General features: G+C 37.8%; 1 protein-coding gene across 5 annotated transcripts in view; it reads left to right on the top strand.

Moving 5' to 3' along the window:
• Positions 1 to 18,334, top strand: part of PIK3C2B (phosphatidylinositol-4-phosphate 3-kinase catalytic subunit type 2 beta) — a 110,463-nt gene that overhangs the window by 22,181 nt on the left and 69,948 nt on the right. For all 5 annotated transcript variants that reach the window (XM_032218179.1, XM_032218178.1, XM_032218177.1 and 2 more), the window contains 3 exons: positions 3,076 to 3,176; positions 4,174 to 4,328; positions 6,200 to 6,320. In XM_032218179.1, coding sequence (XP_032074070.1) covers positions 3,076 to 3,176; positions 4,174 to 4,328; positions 6,200 to 6,320 — 377 coding nt within the window. The remainder of the gene's footprint in view (positions 1 to 3,075; positions 3,177 to 4,173; positions 4,329 to 6,199; positions 6,321 to 18,334) is intronic.

Below are 18,334 nucleotides of genomic sequence, written 5' to 3'. Positions count from 1 at the left end.
TTTTTCCTGTATCACTGTCCTTTTTTGTTCTCTGATTCGTAGCAAATGAAAATTTTCCATGGTGAAAGGTGTCAAATATAATGTATTGCTTGGCCCCTTTGCATTTCTAGTCTTCTAAATCAGTCATAGAATTGTATCATGTATGACTCATAATTTATAGTATTTCTGCACCAATCCTTAGAATATGAACAAAATATCTGTTCCAATAAATCAGCCAAGCCATCTGCAATTCTAGCTAATATAAAATTTAAGAGACTCTCTTCCAGTTTCAAAATTCGGCAATCTATGATGTATAACTGAAAACAGACAAAATTTATCATGTAGATCCATGCAAGGTAGTTCACTAGGATCAGTGGTGGTATTCAGTCAGTTTGGACCAGTTCGCCCTAACCAGTAGTGGAAATCGAGGGTTTCGATTTCCTGCCCACTCGCCCCAGCTCTGTGCAATCATATTTAGGCACGTTTTCAAGCTGTTCACATACATACAAGCTGTGAGCAATGGAAGTGCATGTGCAGAAGACCAATCGCATGCGTGGCTGGGATGTGTGTGAGCGAAGTGAGCGCATGCTCTCATATTTTCGAACCGGTAAGAAAAGTAAGTGAATACCACCCCTGACCAGGACTCTACTGAAATAACAATTTAACTTCCTTATTCTAGTCAAAATGTTGGCTCTGGGATTCACTTCCCACTTGTATGTTTGGCTGCACCAAAGCTTGATATAATATGTCAGTGATATTAACTGTTTGCCTTGGGAGGGAAGGACTGTATGTCAGTGAAGCTATTTATACTGCATGATCCATAGAGTAACAGTCTGAGGAAAGGCAGTGTCCAGTTAAAACGGCATCAAAAGGGGAATCTGTCTGGCTGTTAGAGCTACTGTTTCCAAAATTATAGAACATTCATGTTTAAAAAGCTTGATATTTTATAAATAGTATCTTCTTAAATTGCTATTAGCACACAATATTGTGTACAATATACGCCAGCCTTTTCTTTTCATTATTTTTAATAAGTATGTTACAGCAGCATTCTGAGGAATAGGGGAAAAATTATTTAGCCCTGAGTCATGGGGAGTAATTTTACTAGTTTATCTGGGATTGTGAGTGGACAGTGTCATATTTTTGGAAATAAGAATAAATGAGAAATACCTCTGGAACATAAAGGATATAAATACAAACAACTTCTCTGAGCCTTTGGGGATTGACTTTCTGTGCATCTAAAAATGGCAGAAGCTTTCAAAGATCATGTAAGTAATTCTCTAATTTTGATGTGCCAGAAAGTAATTGCAGTAGAACATTAAGACTGTTTAAGTGAGTGTCTGTTGCATTCTGTGCCCACCTCCCCACATTTCTCTGTCTATTTAATGGGTTAATTGCTCTGACAGTAGGTCTTTTGTTTGCTTTGAAGAAGTGAATGGAAGCATTGGGCCCATGTGTGCACTCCATTTGGTTGAGCTTGGCATTCAAAATGTTTCTATCTCTACTTCTGTCTCATCCAACTGTGACATTTGGGAAAGAGGAACAAAATGAAACATTTTGAGAATCCTGCTTTAACCATTTTTCTACTTGGCTGGGCTTTTAGTTACAGTATTATGTGGTTTGGGAAGGGTTTATTTTTTTAATTTAAAAGTTATATAGTATGCTCTGTCCCACCACTTACAAGCCATGTTTCCCCAAAAATAAGACAGGGTCTTATTTTTTCTTTTGACCCCCGAAATAAGCACTTGGCCTTCTTTTGTGAGAGGTTGTATTATTTTTGAGGTGCAGGAGGCGGCGAACGTGGTCACCTCATGGCTGATGCTGTGTTGCAATATTTTTGGGGAGGGCTTATTTTAGCGCACATGCTCAAAAGCCCGATTGGGCTTATTATCCAGGTAGGTCTTATTTTCAGGAAAATAGGGTATCCAGCAGGAGTCTGAAAATGCAAGGCTATAAATTACCTATGATGGATATCATGTGCAATCTTTATTTAATCTATAAAAATAATTGTGATATATTGATTCAGAAATAATTACGGGCCCAAGAACCAACCAGCCTATCTGAAAGATAATTTTGAGCTGAAATGTAAAGCCTTATACCACGTGGAGTAAATAGTAAAATCTTATTTCTGTAATAGTCATTATTGAAAAATGCAAAACAGTGCACTTACAATTCATTACAAATGCAAGCCTTCTACATCTTCAGTTTTGCTACAGACATATACCATATTTCTTAGAGTATAAGACACACCCTTTTCCCTCAAACAAGAGGCTGAAAATCTGGATGCGTCTTATACACAGAATACAGCATTTTTTGCCTCCCCAAACCCTGCCCCTTCACCAAAATGGCCGTGCATAGCGTTTAGGAGGCTTCCAGAGTGCTGCTGGGGGCTGGGGAAGGCAGAAATGAGCAAAAAACAGGCCAATTTTTGTTCAATTTTGCCTTCCCCCCAGGAGCACTCAACAAGCCTTCTAAAGGCTATACATGCCCATTTTTTGAGGAAAAATGGGCCCGTTTTCATGAAAAATGGGCCGTTTTTGAGAGATCTGCAGAGCGCAAAAGCTTTTTAAAAATTGCCTCTTCAAAATCTTGGTGTGTCTTATACTCCAATGCGTCTTATATTCCAAAAAATACAGTAAGTTTGGCTGAGTGACTTTGGGCCAGTCACTCTCCCAATCCACTCACATGGTTATTGTTGTGGGGAAAATAGGATGAGGAAAGAGTACTAAGTATGTTTGCTGCTTTTAGCTATTTATAAAAATAATAAAGGCTGGATAAAAATAAATAAATAAATAATAAAGCCTAAAGTCAAGTCATACATTGACTAGACATTGGGCATAGTAGTTCTTTGGTCCTCACAATCCCTAAGCCAGGAAAAAAAATGGCAAAAACATTTATAGGTTAAAAAGACCTTTGATAACTTAGAGGGAAATAACTGTATTTATGTTATATGAAGTCAAGAGTTGTTCCCACCACATTCCTTAGTATATCTTTAACTGCTTTATAAAATAAATGAGGAATATATTCAAAATGTTAATTCATTGATGCTTCATTTATTTCATTTATTTCTCCCCACTCCCTATCCACGTTTGGTATCAGGGCACTTCTCAGCATTATCCCGTGTCCAACGGTTATGAACTATTTGAGGTGTCTGAGGAGAAAGATGAAGAGGTTGCTGCATTCTGCCATATGCTTAATGTGTGAGTACCAGTCTAGGATAAGAAATAATCCCTCAGAGTGCCTTTCCTTGGCTTTCCTCTGCCTAAAATTTCTTCTGCAAATTGTGTTTGTGTGTGATTTTCTTTGTTCATGTAACCAATGGCCTAACCATTTGGACCAATTTATTGCTTAATTCTTGATGCTCAGGAAAAAAAAATGCTCTTGGTCTAAAGATTATGTTGCATTGGGTTTAAGTGACATCTTCACTGAGCAGTGTCTTAACCTGCAAGTGATAGGATGAACCTAGGAAAGATTGTGATTCCTACCACAGTTATCTAGGACTGATAGAGGAGAGAAGGCATTTCTCTATCCTTTTTAAATCAGGGAACTAAAGAGTGTCACAGTGAGTTATCATAATAGTTCAATCCAGTGCAGCTTCATTTTGTGGTTTTAATCTATAGGAAATACTGTTTTCAGAAGGAGGTCAAGCCAATAGACACTTGTTCCACCTGCATGAAAATGTTTCTGTTTTGCCATCCATTTGCAAAATGTAACCATTTCTCTCTCTCCATGGTTTTTCTCACCCTTTTCCAGCATGTTTAAAACTAACACCTAGTCTAGATTAGCACCAACAGAGTCTACATTAGCACTCACCAGTGGCGGTGCTCTCTGCGGATCCTCAAATAGGAATATTGTCTCAACACTTTGAGTCAAACCATAATTTCACTGTTTAAGGACTAACCCATTACCAGGCATTCATGTGATTCCATGGTGCATTGGAAATGTATGGTGCATTTAGATTGGAATCTCAGACTGGGTATTAACACAAATATAGTATCTTAGAAAAGATAAAAATGAACAAATGTGAAAACCCAATTTAGCAAAGTTTTAACATCATTAAAAATGTGGAACAAATGAGAAAATTAAATCTTAAGATGAAGAGAAGAAAAAAAACACAAAAGCCTATCAGCATGACATATAATTATAGTAATTATAGTAATGTATGTACTAATTGTACCCATTTTGTCTTGTCCACAGATTGAGATCTGGCTATAGTACCAAGGATTACTCCCTCACAGGTTATGTCTGGAGCACTGTCAATCTCGGCCCTGAACATCTTGGCCATGGGATTAGCTTGAAGGTGACCGTAGTTTATGATAGCCTACAAGAACCTCTCACATTCACTTGTGACTGTAAGTTTTTGGCTTCTCCTAGGAATTTTCTTCATTCTGTGCCAGTAGTGATCATAGCCTTGACCGTGCTTCAACATATTTATATTTATCTACTTATATCATTCTTTGATTTAATGAAGCCAAGACTTATACAGTTACTTTGGATTGATCTGGTTAAACTAAAAAAAAAAAATCAGATTGTTTTTGCTAATTACAAAATCTCTGCACATTAAAATATACTTCACTTATCGATTATACTATTACAGTATTTCATTTGGAATTGCTGAGGATAGAATTTTATAATAGATATTTTCCGTTTGAATAATCCAAAATCTATCTAATGTTTTATAAGTTATTACTTGGCTTTCTTAATTCATTCATTTGGAGTTTTTGGCCTGATTGCATTATAAGGCTATATGGAGAGACACTTACTCTGATTCTTGCACATATAGTTCATTTGAACACATTTTTTAATTGGGATGATATGTATTTGGATGAATTTAGTCCTACACTGATACTTTTCCCCCTTTTAACTCAATACATTAATTAGCCATTCTCTGAATGTGAAGAACCATGTTTTCCAATAAAGTCAATTTTAATGGAGTGATCCTTTTTTCTACTTGAAAAGGATTCTTTGTTCTTTTTTTTTTTTTTGGTGATCCATATATTTCAGACTTTTCAAGGGCAATAATTTTCATCTTTTAAAGGCAAGAATATGAACTGAAATCATCTGATGCAATGGGATCCCTTTCCATTTCATAATGTAAATGTGTTTTATTTTCTTTCTGAATTTCTCAGGATATTTTTATCCTGCAGACATATTAGTTTATGATTCATGCCTTATCTTCTGGGAACACTGTTTTTTCCCCCAGCGGGAAAGTATTGTTAGGACCCATGTCAAACTAACATTTCCAGCTTTCAGATAAGAAGTGTCAAATTTAAACTAATTTAGAATACATATAAATGCTTATAAATTGGACAGATTTGACTATTCAGTATTTCTTGTCTCATCAAATTAACCCTCTTCCTTTTTTCCTTTATTGTTTTTAGGAAAAATAATGTCATCTAACTGCTGAAATCTGGGTGGTTTTTTTTTTAAAGTCTGGAACCTTTTGTAGATCCCAATTTATACTTTGAAGATTTATGCCAGATTCTTCCAAGTTGCTGCTATTTAGATGTAATGAATTATAACCATTCATCACTTATTTCCTGTTGCCCACACCATGGGTATCTATGATTATAACTTCTGTAAATACCACAAAAAATGGGAACTAAAGTCCGGAATATCTGAAACATTCTAGAATAACTATCTCTACAGAAAACTGCATCAAATTATTTGTTGTTATTCTACTTTTTAGAATTTATGATTTTTGTTGTTATTACTTGGATACTGTGGTCTTTTGACTGCATTTATGACTCCACTGAAAAGAATATAAAATAAACGTAGGTAGCATCTTTAGTTGGATACTACATCGGTTGGAAGGAATAGATGCTTTGTTGCCTTGGTAAATTGTAGCATCTAGTGATCTTGGTTGATCTAAACAATTAAGCCAAGTTAGTCCTGATAAGCATTTGGATTGAGAGCCACCTGGAAATTCCAAGCTGTTAGTTAGAAGAGCAACAACAGGAAATTATTTTCATAATATTGTCAAGAACCATGGATAAATAACCATGGCTGGATTATGGACAAATTACTTTATCTTTTTATATGTTTTATTGGCATCAGCTTGCATTCCCGTGATTAAAATGGCATGAATCCTTCATTGATGTCCAAAGAAATGAATCTACTGGAATAACTACGCTTGATAGGTATGAAGAATTCCATGGATTTTTTGCCTTGGAAATCAATGCTGACTACTCTTTCCTTTCCTCCCTCTTGCCCCTCCTTGTAGGTTCCTCCACAGTGGACTTACTCATTTACCAGACCTTGTGTTACACTCACGATGAATTGTGCGACATTGATGTGGATGATTTTGTTCTCAAAATATGTGGTGTAGAAGAATTCCTCCAAAAGTGAGTGGATAATATAAAAACTTAGGTTGTAATGTGGAATCTGGTTTTGAATAGATATATAAAATATTCTCATCTGCCCTATTGTTTTCATTTCTGTTTTGCCTTCATTATCATTTTTATCCTTTATCCTTGTGAGCAGTAAAGAATTACATGACTAGGATTGCCGCTTTAACTGTTTTAGTAATTCTGATTTCCATACTAATTGCTTGTGGTGTCTTTTAAAATCATCCAAGTAATAGTAGTAATAGTAATGAGGACAGGTTTTATATCACTATGCAAGTGGTCCTTGACATACAATCACAAATGGGACTGGAATCTTGGTCATAGAGCAAAGCAGTCATTAAGCAAGATATCATGTGACTGCTTCAGTTGAGACTGCAATCCTGGCACTCCCTATTTCAATTGTTAAGCAGTCTTGTGGGTGGTTAAATGGACAGTGTCCCAGATGAGGAATATGGGGTGTCTCAGGAGGGGGGAAACTCTAGGAGACCTAATGGGAATGTCTCTCCACTCAAAAGCTGAAAATCTTCCCTGCCAAAATCCAGGATTTTCAGCTCCTGAGTAGAGAGATACTTGCATGGGCTGTGCCAGGCCTTCAGTGCCTTCTCCACCCACCCACCTTGAGGCACCATAATCACCTTACCTCTCTGCTCAGGAGCTGAACATTCTGCTTGGATTTTGGCTCTCCATCACCTCTGGCAACTGTCTTAAAGAGCTGCCTGCTGGAAGTTTTCAGCTCTGTGCCTTTTTGGATTACTGAAATCGAAGCAGGCAAGGAGATGAAATCCTTTGGCAGACAATTTATTCAGCCAGCATCCAAAGGTGAAAGGGAGTTAGAAAGTGGTGGCAACTTGAAAGCTTTGCTGCAGCTTTTCCATTGATCTTCAAAGTTACTTAGCATAAGTTTACAAAATCATGTGTTAGACTTCTGAAGATTAAAAGTTCTGCACATATTATAGAAAAGCTAGAATTTGAATTTGTTAAAAAAAATAGATCAGTGTTTCCATGCTATTAATCCAAATTACACAGCTTCCATGTTAAATACTCCTGGAATATGCTGGAATTATTTTAGTATCTTTAGAGTTGTAGTGAAGATATTTAATTTTGCATTTTGTAAAATGATTCGGTCTGCAAGAGATATTAGTTGGTTTTGGAAAATACAATTAATGCTCTGTTTATGAAATGCAAGCTTAGTAGAGAGTTATTTCAAGAGATGCTGTGACAGCACTGATGCTTAAACACATTAATGTACGAGTCAAATAAGTTGCTTGGGGGGGAAAATCACCTTCAGGTTATATTTTAAAATTCGACCAACTATAATATGGGGGATGTCTATGGAGATTCTTATCCAGGTTATGGTTGTTCCAAAGGTGCTTTTTCCAAAAGGCAACTGGACATTCTTGTAATATGTGGGAACTCTATAATTTTTTCTTTGCAATTAAATAATTATAGCTAAAAACTGGGGCTATCCTAATTTTTTTTTGTATGTGTCATTGTTCCAAATAATGTTCCCATTAGAAAGAAGTACTCTGAGGCAGGCAAGTTCCTTAAAGAACAGTTTATTGGAAGCATCATATTGGCACAACTGGTAAAAGTCGACTCTAAAGTTCCCACGGCTTTCTTCTAATTAAAAAGTAAAAGTTTCCCCTTTCCCCCAAGTTACTAGTCACGCTGTCCAATCCAGTTGCTGGCTGGTTGCTTGGTTACTTCACTACTCCTCTGGTCAGCCACCTATGCGAACGTCCCTGGTTACCACAGGAAAGCTTTATTGTTTTGGGTACAAAACCCCATCTAACTATCCCCCCTCCCCCGCCTGTCCTCTGTTGTGTGGCAACCATGAAGCCTCCAAGGTGGCCTTAGCCAAGTCCACTTCATGGTTGACAACATGTCCATTGACAAGGATTTTTATTGTTAGTTGCAAAGTCATGTCCAACCCATCATGGACAATGTTCCTCCAGGCCTTCCTGTCCTCTACCATCCTCTGGAGTGCATTTAAGCTCATTTCCACTGCTTTGGTGATTCCATCCATCCACCTCATTCTCTGTCTTCCCATTCTTCTTTTGTCCTCAATGTTTCCCAGCATTACATAGGTTCTTCTCCAGTAAGTCCTTCCTTCTCATTATGTGGCCAAAGTATTTGAGTTTCATCTTCAGGATCTGGTCTTCTAAAAAGCAGTCAGGGTTGATGTCTTCTAGGACTCACTGGTTTGATCATCTTGCGATCCAAGGGATTCACAGGAATTTTCTCCAGCACCATAGTTTAAAGGCCTCAATTCTTTGGCACTTGGCTTTTCTTATGGTCCAACTTTCACAGCCATACATTGCAACTGGGAAAACCATAGCCTTGATGATATGCACTTTTGTTGTCAAGTGATGTCTCTGCTTTTTAGTATGCTGTCTAGATTTCCCATAGCTTTCCTCCCCAGGAAGAAGCGTCTTTTAATTTCTTGGCTGCAGTCCCTATCTGCAGTGATCTTGGAGCCCAAGAAAATAAAATCTGTCACTACCTCCATTTCTTCCCCATCTATTAGCCAGGAATTGAGAGAGCCGGATGCCATGATCTTAGTTTTCTTAATGTTGAGTTTCAAGCCAACTTTTGCATTCTCCTTCTTCACTCGCATCAAGAGGCTTTTTAGTTCCTCTCCACTTTATGCCATTAGAGTGGTATCATCTACATATCTGAGGTTGTTGATATTTCTGTCAGCAATCTTAATTCCAACTTTTGATTCCTCTAGCCCTGCCTTTCTCGTGATGTGCTCTGCATATAAATTAAATAGTCATGGTGACAGTATACAGCCTTGCCGGACTTCTTTCCCAATTTTGAACCAATCAGTGGTTCCATGTCCAATTCTCACTGTTGCTTCTTGACCCGCGTATAGGTTTCTGAAGAGAAAAATAGGATGGTCTGGTACTCCCATCTCTTTAAGAACTTGGCACAATTTGTTGTTATCCACACAATCAAAGGCTTTAGCATAGCCAATGAAGCAGAAGTAGATGTTTTTTGGAATTCCATAGCTTTCTCCATGATCCAGGACACGTTGGCAATTTGTTGACAAGTAGTTAACAAGAATAGTCAAGGGATAGTTAATGATGCTGAAGGTGTATAAGCTGAGAACTACTCAAATCTTTTTTTTTCTGGTTTCCTGGTTTTATTTCTAACATGTTTTGATTGATAAATTGGATTGATAAAATCAAAAGGAGGCATGGATATCTCCTTTTACATTTTGTTTTTGAACAACAAAAATCGTTTCTCTTTTTAATTTCATTGGAATTATGTCATTTTTAAATACATGGAATAATGAAAATGCGATATGTTTTCAAGGGAAAATCAATAAACATCCTGATTGGTGAACAGTCAGTCAACTAACTAAGAGCTAGTATTCCAAATACTCAGTAGACCATTTGAAGTGATCTTCAGTCCTTCTTGACCATGGTGTGCTATATTTCCAATCAGACAAATTACTCATTTATACACTGAGACATTTAGAGTAACCTTGTAGTTTTAAACTTAAGAGCTTGTGGTCCAGTTACAGCGGCTGAGTATGTAGCCTGGCAAGAGCAAACTGATTATTACGGACAGCAGCTTATTAAGGAATGGTCTTTAAAACCACAGAGGTCTTAGCAGAGAACCATTCAATACGTCAGAGAGACAGAGAGCATATGCATTAAAAAGAAACAAACCTCCCAAATTCTGCAATTATGGGTAACTCTGACCATTGTTTAAATGCATTCTTGTGGAAGCCTGCAACCATCAGCATGATTCAAACTACAGCCTGGTTTTCTCTTCATTGGTGAAAGGCAGTAAGTGGATGCATGCACATATTGTGCCTAAATGGCTCAGAGATCTCAATCTATCTCTTTGGGAATCACTTGGTGCATTAACACCTTTCAATATGCATTTTGAGTATTGGAAATACCTCATAACTGCTATCAATACTAAAGCTTCTTGTAAAATGAATCGAGAGAGCCAGTGTAGAGGAATGGAAGAGTGTCCTGGACTTTAAGCCAAAGGAATAATAATAATAACTTTCCCAATGATTTCTTACTAGGATTTTAAAATACTATTTTTACATGGTAGAGCTGTAATAAACTATAAGCAAGGGGGAAAATATTTCCTTTTATGTAACATCACTTAATTAAAAGCAGAAGCAAGAGATTTGCATCAGAAGAAGAAAAAAATGACACTGCCAACCTAGAACCCACAGGCGCCTCTTGTTTTGTTTTGATTCTCCTTCCAGCAAAATCTGGCACTGTATTTATGGAAAGGAAAAGCCCTTTTTTATTATTGGAATCCATATCATAAAGGAGGGGAAGAAACAAAGCTGCTTTCACCAACATATGTCTTCCAGATGTGTTGAAACTACACTTCCCAGAATTCCCAGTCAGCTTCTGCTTTATTGGCTGAGAATGGTAGGATTTGTGGTCCCATCATTTTAGGAAGGAATAGTTGGGGGAAACTGCTGTAAAGTATACTTGCTGTGGCAAAAGCCATTAGATGACAATGAATTAGACTGAGACTAAAGAGATTAGCTAAATTCAAATCTCTGTTTACAGTAGTTCTAGGATCACATATAATGCCTGTCTGATAATAGCATTGCTCCCTTACTGTTCTTTCTCAGATGTTTATTTTATTCTTTCCCTTCTTACAGATTTGGAACTCTAATTCATTTTTCCTAGACTAGCCTTTTTCAGTTTGATGTTTTGCGCAATACTGGATTTACAAACCCCATCTCCCAGTCAGCATGACCAATAATCATGCTGTTTAGAATAATGGAAAATGCACTTCAGTGAAGCAGAGTACCAGATTATGGAGAAGTGGCTTAAATGACCTTTTTAATCCCATTTTGTTGAATGTTTGTTTTACTCAGATATGCAAATAATGTTGAGATGTATCCATTATCAATGGCAATTTGAACAGTGAATTTTGCTTTCTATTTTACAAATGGCAATGCACAAACCATTACTCATTTGGTACATTGTGATTTTCTTATAAGAGGGTTGATATTTTCTCCTCTGCTTAATGCGAGGGAAACTGCTGTCCATTGTCCTTGTATACAAGGACAGCTTTGTTAGCCTGCAGGGAAGGTATCCTTCCATCTTTCTTTCTAAACACCACCTCACAGAATCCTTCCCATGCGTGTTGCCTTGTGCCTCTGTCAAAAAAGAAAAAAAGTGCAGCTTTTGCATTTGAAGACTAAACCATGTCAGCTATAGACTGCTATTTATTGTCCCTGTTTTGAAGGTCGAGCACATTAATCTGTGCTTTGTGGGTGTTCCTTGAATACTAATAAACGTACAAATGCTCAGTGGTTTTTTTAGGGAGATTAAACAATCAGTCAAAGCTCAAATGTGTGTATAGCCTGTAAAAGCTGCTCCTATACCGCTGTGTGTGCTTGTGTGCCCGTGCACATTGAAATGAGCTCCCTTGCCCCTTCTCTGCCCTGCCCCACATCCGCCTCCTTGGCAGGACACTGAGTGCCGGATGAAGAGAGCAGGAGTTCCTTGTTGCCCTTCCATCCACATGGAAATAGCTTTGATGAGCTGGTGTGCAAATGCCCTGGTCTATTAACCATGCCCCAAATGAGCCTTAGAAAACCTCTTTTTTTCCCCTAAGCTCTTTCTCTAGAATGTTTTGCTTAGCTTTAATTTTGTTCTCACTGCCTAATATAACCTGGAGAAGGATTAGCAAAACTGACAATAGATAACAGCAATGGTTCACATGTATTTCACCCTAATGCTGTTTTGACCTGCTTAGATGAGAGTTGCAACTGTAGTGATAATCAGCCCTATGATGTGGGTCAACCCATTATTTATTTATGTATTACAACATTTCTATCTTCCCTTAGTCAAATGATTTTTAGGGATTAACATGGTATGCTTAAAGAACCCACAGTGGGAGTAAGATCAGCATAAAATGAAAAGAACATAATGATAAAATAGCAGCTTAGTAATAAAAGAGGTCAAAATACCACTGAAATGGTTCAGTGTACTTAAAATGCTCTCCATAGCAGGTCTGTTTTCAGCATCTTTCTCAATGCAATCAGGAGGGAGGCTGCTTGGTTTCCACAGGGAACTGTTCTATAGGACCAGTTACTGGTACTACAAAGCTGAAACTCCTGGCCCAACTCCCTTTCTCTCCTAAAAGTAGGACATAAGAGTAGTTTCTCCCTAAAGGATCTGATAGGCTGGATTGACACTCCTTGGTCCAAGTGGTCATGTGGATACCTAGGGCCCAAGCCATAAATAGTTTTATATTACACATTAAATTAAGCCTAGACGATACAGTGCCTGTAGCAAAGGGACATCCACAGTCTGGTTCCAGTTAGCACAAGGGCAATATGCATGGTAATAAAGGCATGAGTTTTTGTTAGATCTTCTTGTGCCTTGCAAGGCTGCAGTTAATGTACCAACCGAAAGTCACAGTTCCTACTGGTTGCACTAAAGCCATCAATCCAGAAAGATCCTGGATCTTTCATGAATTCATGAAAGTCATGAATTCGCTCTATCAAGAGTAATTTCTGCCTACTCCGAGTTAATACTTATGTTGATGGAAGACCTTAGTAGACAAATAGTGCCTCTTGTGTAGGAACTCAGGTTCAATCAGGTCTGTCCCATCTAGATCCTGATGGACTCAAGCATCCAACAATCTTCTCTATAACCTAAGGACAATATAAAGTTAATTATCATTAGCATACTGATGATAATGCATCCCAATTTGCTGGATAATTTCACCCACTCAAATAGAAGTTTAGTAGTGGTTTAGAAAAATATTATGGTTGATTGTATCAAAAGGTCTTGAGTTTTCAAGAGAAAGGAAGCACCAACAATAAGATACAAATAAATATTTCCCTTCTTGCTGCAGAGCAGGGTAAGCAAGCATTCTGGTGACAAAATACTTGCTCACTGAATGGAGAAGTGCATATTGAGCATTTTCTTTAACCAGAGAAAAGCCATGTAGACTCTCTGTCATTGGCACAGAAATGTATAGGAAAGAGTGAACAAAAGGAAGTCTTCACTGTCATGTGACCCCTGAACTATAATTCCCACATCCTGGTAGATCCTGCTGCTGCAAATACATTAGAAATTATCAGAGACAGAATTTCCTGCTGATTTTGGGCAGGAAATAATATAAAACAATGGAAAAAAAGTTATGCTGAATGTCAAGTATATTTAATAAGACAAAAAAAGGGAGATGGCTTGGAATGTACAAATTCTCCCCAATAATGGGAGGGAAAGAAAGCCCCCTAAATTACATGCACTTTGAATATCCTCTCAAATACTGATAATAAAATAATAATTTTAAAAGACTGGTACCTGGCAATCCATCTCTGCTCTAAATAATTTTTGCTTTTCTTTTATTTCAACCTATATAATACCCTGTTTCCCTGAAAATAAGATCTCCCTGATTGGGCTTTTGAGCGCATGCACTAAAATAAGCCCTCCCCCAAAAATAAGCCCTCCCCAAAAATATTGCAACATAGCAGCAGCCATGAGGTGACCATGCCTCCTGCACCTCAAAAAATAATAAAACCTCCCTGAAAATAAGGCCAATCGCTTATTTCAGGGGGTCAAAAGAAAATAAGACCCTGTCTTATTTTCGGGGAAACACGGTAGATTTTTTTTGTTACAGTAATATATGGTATTGATGGCCAAACCAAATGCAAATTATAGCACAAAAAACAACATAGAGTTTCTACATGCTATCAAGTCTCAGTGGAAATAGATGACCTGATTATTTTATTGTTCGGACAAATGATAAACTAGATTCTAGATACTGGTTCATTTGATTCAGAAAAGCTCTGCTTGAAGGTGGCATATATTCATTCATTTTATTTTCAACATTTATGCGGCCACTAACTCAAAGTGACTGCACAGCTAAGAAAAGGTCATCAACAAAATAGAGTACATTTAAAACAAACTAAAATTATGAAATGGCAGCAGACTAAAATATACTACAACCCAACTATTGGGACTTGGCTCATCCAGACCCCAAAATATGGAGAAAGATGTCTTAATTTCCTTTTTTAAAGACTTGCAGGTTTGGGATCCCAGGGAGCAGATTGTTCCAAAAGTGAAAGGCCCCACCCAGAAAAGATACCTCCAAGGTCTTCTAAGATGGTAATGTCATATTGAAAAGGCCTGGAGTACACCACCTTATATTCTTGTATTCTTTATTGGTGGGGACTAGCACCTTGAATTGTACCCAGAGGTCTATTGCAAGCCACTTGAATCGGTGATGAAGTTGTAACGAGGAACATACATAATTACCTCTACTACTGCATTCTTGACCAAATGAACAAACACACATTCGCCTGGTCCAGAAATGGCTGCAATTTGTGCAAAAGACAAAGTTGTACAAAGACCTTTCTGGCCACAACTGCACATGCTCTATCAGCAAGTCCGGCGGGGGGGGGGGGGGACGGGACACCGAAATTGCACCAATCCCAGCTTATATCACAGGCCTGAGGCTTAGTCAACTCCATAGGTCTTGCCCAGCTGGAATCCACTTTGGAGTGAATTCAAATGATTTTATCCAGCAGGTATTGAGAATAATCTTCACAGCAATCCTGGAAGTGCTCTCCCAGCTCCTCTTCACCCAATGGAGATTGGGTTGCCCTGAACTGGGCTGCCAGGCAACACTCATAGGACACAAAGTTGCTAACACCTGGCTATCTGCAGGGGAGCACCCCAAACAACCTTCAGTCTCTCCCATCCCTCCCCCCAAAACAATTAGCAACCCTCCCATCATTCCCATCCCAGCCTTGGACGATAGGCACCCACTATGCCTTGAGCCCAGCTAGATCTAAGTAATACACACCTGCTATATGGAGGAATAAAGGCTTTGGTCATAAACTGGTTTTCTGAATAGCTGATCTGTTCTTTCAGACACTGTCCCAGAGTAACTTTGCTGCAGTTTTGGCTTAAAGCTTTGCAACAATTTTGTAGCTTCTCTTGCTGACTCAGCAATTACCAATAAATTGCTTTTATACTCAAAGCAGAAATGCTGTAGCATATACCACTTTTGAGTATGCCAATGACAAACTCGGACAAGATGGAAGAATTTTTGTTATTTTTAGGTATTTAAGCATGTGCCCTTGTGTATGTTTTTCAAAATTTTGCCATCATTTTATAAAATCCATTATAGCAACATTGAAAGATAAGTGAGAGAATAGGATGTTTATTCTGAAAATACATTCTAAACCAGGACGGTCAAACTCCCAGCCCACGGGCCAGAGGCGCACTGGCCACGCCCATGCCCAGTTTAGCGAAGGGGGGGAGAAGTCCCGATACGTCACGTAATGCTGCCGTGATGATGCGAGTTTGACACTTCTGTGTTCTAGACAAATATTAATCTCTTCATTTTTTAAAGTGACAAAGTTTCTGAATTTCCATTTGGTTTTTATAAAAATGCATTTTTTGAAAGCTTGAGCAGAACTCTGGGAAACTGACAACTTTCTTTACCAGCTTTTAAGCAAATATTTTGTTAATGATGAAAAGAAAAAGGGGATAGAAATTAAAGGCATCATAACTCAATCACCATGCCTGTTTCCATAAATCTATGTAACTGTCATAGTTCACAATTTAATGTTGCTTAAATCTAACTTGTGGTGCATTCCCCCACATAAGGCCTACCCAGTTAGCATTCTGCATAGCCTGACATGAAGGAATGAGGTTTCCCTAAAATAAAATCAATCTGCATATCTTGCTCTTCTTGGAAATAAAAGGAATGCTTCTTTTGTTTGTTTCTGTTTGTTTGTTACCTGCAACAACTTAAAGTGTGGTGGTTCAAATGTCAACATCTTGTATCTTTTCCTCTTTTTTTGGTTAAAATTGAAAATCGTAGAGAAAGTTAATAATTCAGTTTGGCCTGTGAGGATAATTTTTGTCTTATACCTTCCAGTGCTAGTAGTATTAAAGGCAAGGGTATCTTCAGGTAGAATGGACCAAAATATATGTAAAATTAGATTTTGTAATTTATACTAATGCTTCCTATCAGATTCTATATCCCATCATTTTCCCATTATTATTAAAAAGCAAATATTCATGAGACTAAACTAGATTTGCAATTGATTAGCTGCTAATTATAGATTGTCCTTGACTTAAAACTATAAAGGAGCTTGGGATTTCAGTTATAAATCATTGTGCTCCTAACTTGCGACATCATGTGACCACACAAGATTTATGACCATTTTGCAAGCAAGTCACCAATCATTAAAGTGAATTCCAGTGGTACCTTGGAACTCATTGTTAATTGGCTTGGGGATTCATGATGAATACCAAAAACAATGAAACAAATGTTTCCCATAAGCTATAATATGAGAGAGTCACAAGGCAGATGACATCGAAAACTATTAGCTTGTGTGTTAAGTATGAAATAAACTATGAGTACCGGGACAAAATTTTCTCATCAAAATACATTAAGTACCAAATCCAATGAGTTTCAAAGCAGTTGAGTACCAAGGTACCACAGTATGTGATTGTTAAAGAAATCCAGCATATCCAGTAGGCATTTTCTGTCTGAAAATGGCAAAAAAAATGACACAAATCACAGAACACATCACCACAGAACACTGCAATCAGTCGTAAATGTGAGGCAGTTGCCAAGTGCCCAAAATGCAATCACTTGACCATGGGAGATGGGAAGGTGAAAGTAATCATTTCAAGGCTAGGTTATAAATAGCTTTTTAAAAAATCCATCGTAACTTCAAGTGGTAGTTAAACAACCAGTTGTAAGTTGAGGAGTACCTGTATTTGGATAATTGGGAAAGAACTTAGAATCTGGAATATAGAAATCTCCCTAATAGCAGATAGGTTTCCTTGTCATTTGGCTTGCTCTGATTAGCAATATTTAACTTGAATCTCTGGCAGGAAGTCTTTCACATTACCTCTTATATTTTATGATTCCACCCTGCTCTTTGGGAGCCCTTTTAATTAAACTGGTCTAAAGGTATACTTTTGGCTTCCCATCAGTTGTCCTTAAAATTGGATAAATAAAGGAAATCACATTTGTCATGAAAAGCATATGCTGAAACACTGTTGTCTTTTATTCATCAATGGGTTGTAGCAGTTCTTTATTACTTCCCCAAATGATTTAAAAAAAATATTGAGGGAGAACATGTTTGGATGCTCACGTCTTACAATAGATCATTTCCTTGCTTCTGTAGGATGCAAAATGATTGTGGGACAAAGTAGCAATGGAACAAGGCAAAAAGAAAGGATCAAAAGCCCCTGGTGCCTCCCTTCCAGCCCTTGGATGATAGATGGCCAGTCAAGAATTATATACTTAATAATTAGTTGAGTTCTAATTCACTATATCCAAGAACAAAGGATTATATGATGCAATTAAAATAAAAAAATACCTTTTAAAGCAATCAGTGAATTAAGTGTTGCAAATTGCCAGTATATCAAATGAATGTTTCTTTCAAGTCTGTTGTAGCACTTCCTTAAAAGGAAATACTATTCTGCTAGCACATCTTACTTTTTAAAAACCTTCTTTTCCCAGACTTTGAAGTTTTGTTTTACTCTGCTTTTCTTTCTCCCCTTTAAAAGCAACAAACCCTATCTTTCTGTCCCTCCCCCCCTCTCTCTGTCCTCTGACAATCACTTTTTTGTAATGACAGCTGTGCTGGATGGGCAAGCCAGGATGTAGGGTGGAGAGAGATAAGTCCTAACTTTTCCTTTTAGTCTAGCAGGTAAAAGGGCCAGACGTCCTGTTCCAACTACTATGAGGTGACCGCCCCTTTCTTCCTGAGCCCTTCTAACCATTCATTTTTCTACAGGAGAAACTGCACAAGCCTCATAGCCTGTCCCAGGCCTTCTAAATTAACCTGTTGTCTTTGACCATTCTGTTGTTTTTGTACAAAGCAGGTATCTCATTCCTCTTCTTGTCTTTTCTCTCAGTCAGCAAAACGACTTGGTCCGATCTTGAACATAGGTCAATATAACAATAGGGAGTTGCATTTGGTAGTCTTCATTCTGATGCAAGCAGAAACCCAAACATCTGTTTCCAAGACT

Source organism: Thamnophis elegans, chromosome 5 (assembly GCF_009769535.1).
Source record: "Thamnophis elegans isolate rThaEle1 chromosome 5, rThaEle1.pri, whole genome shotgun sequence".
NCBI classification, from domain to species: Eukaryota; Metazoa; Chordata; class Lepidosauria; order Squamata; family Colubridae; genus Thamnophis; species Thamnophis elegans.
This window is presented reverse-complemented; position numbering and strand designations above follow the sequence as displayed.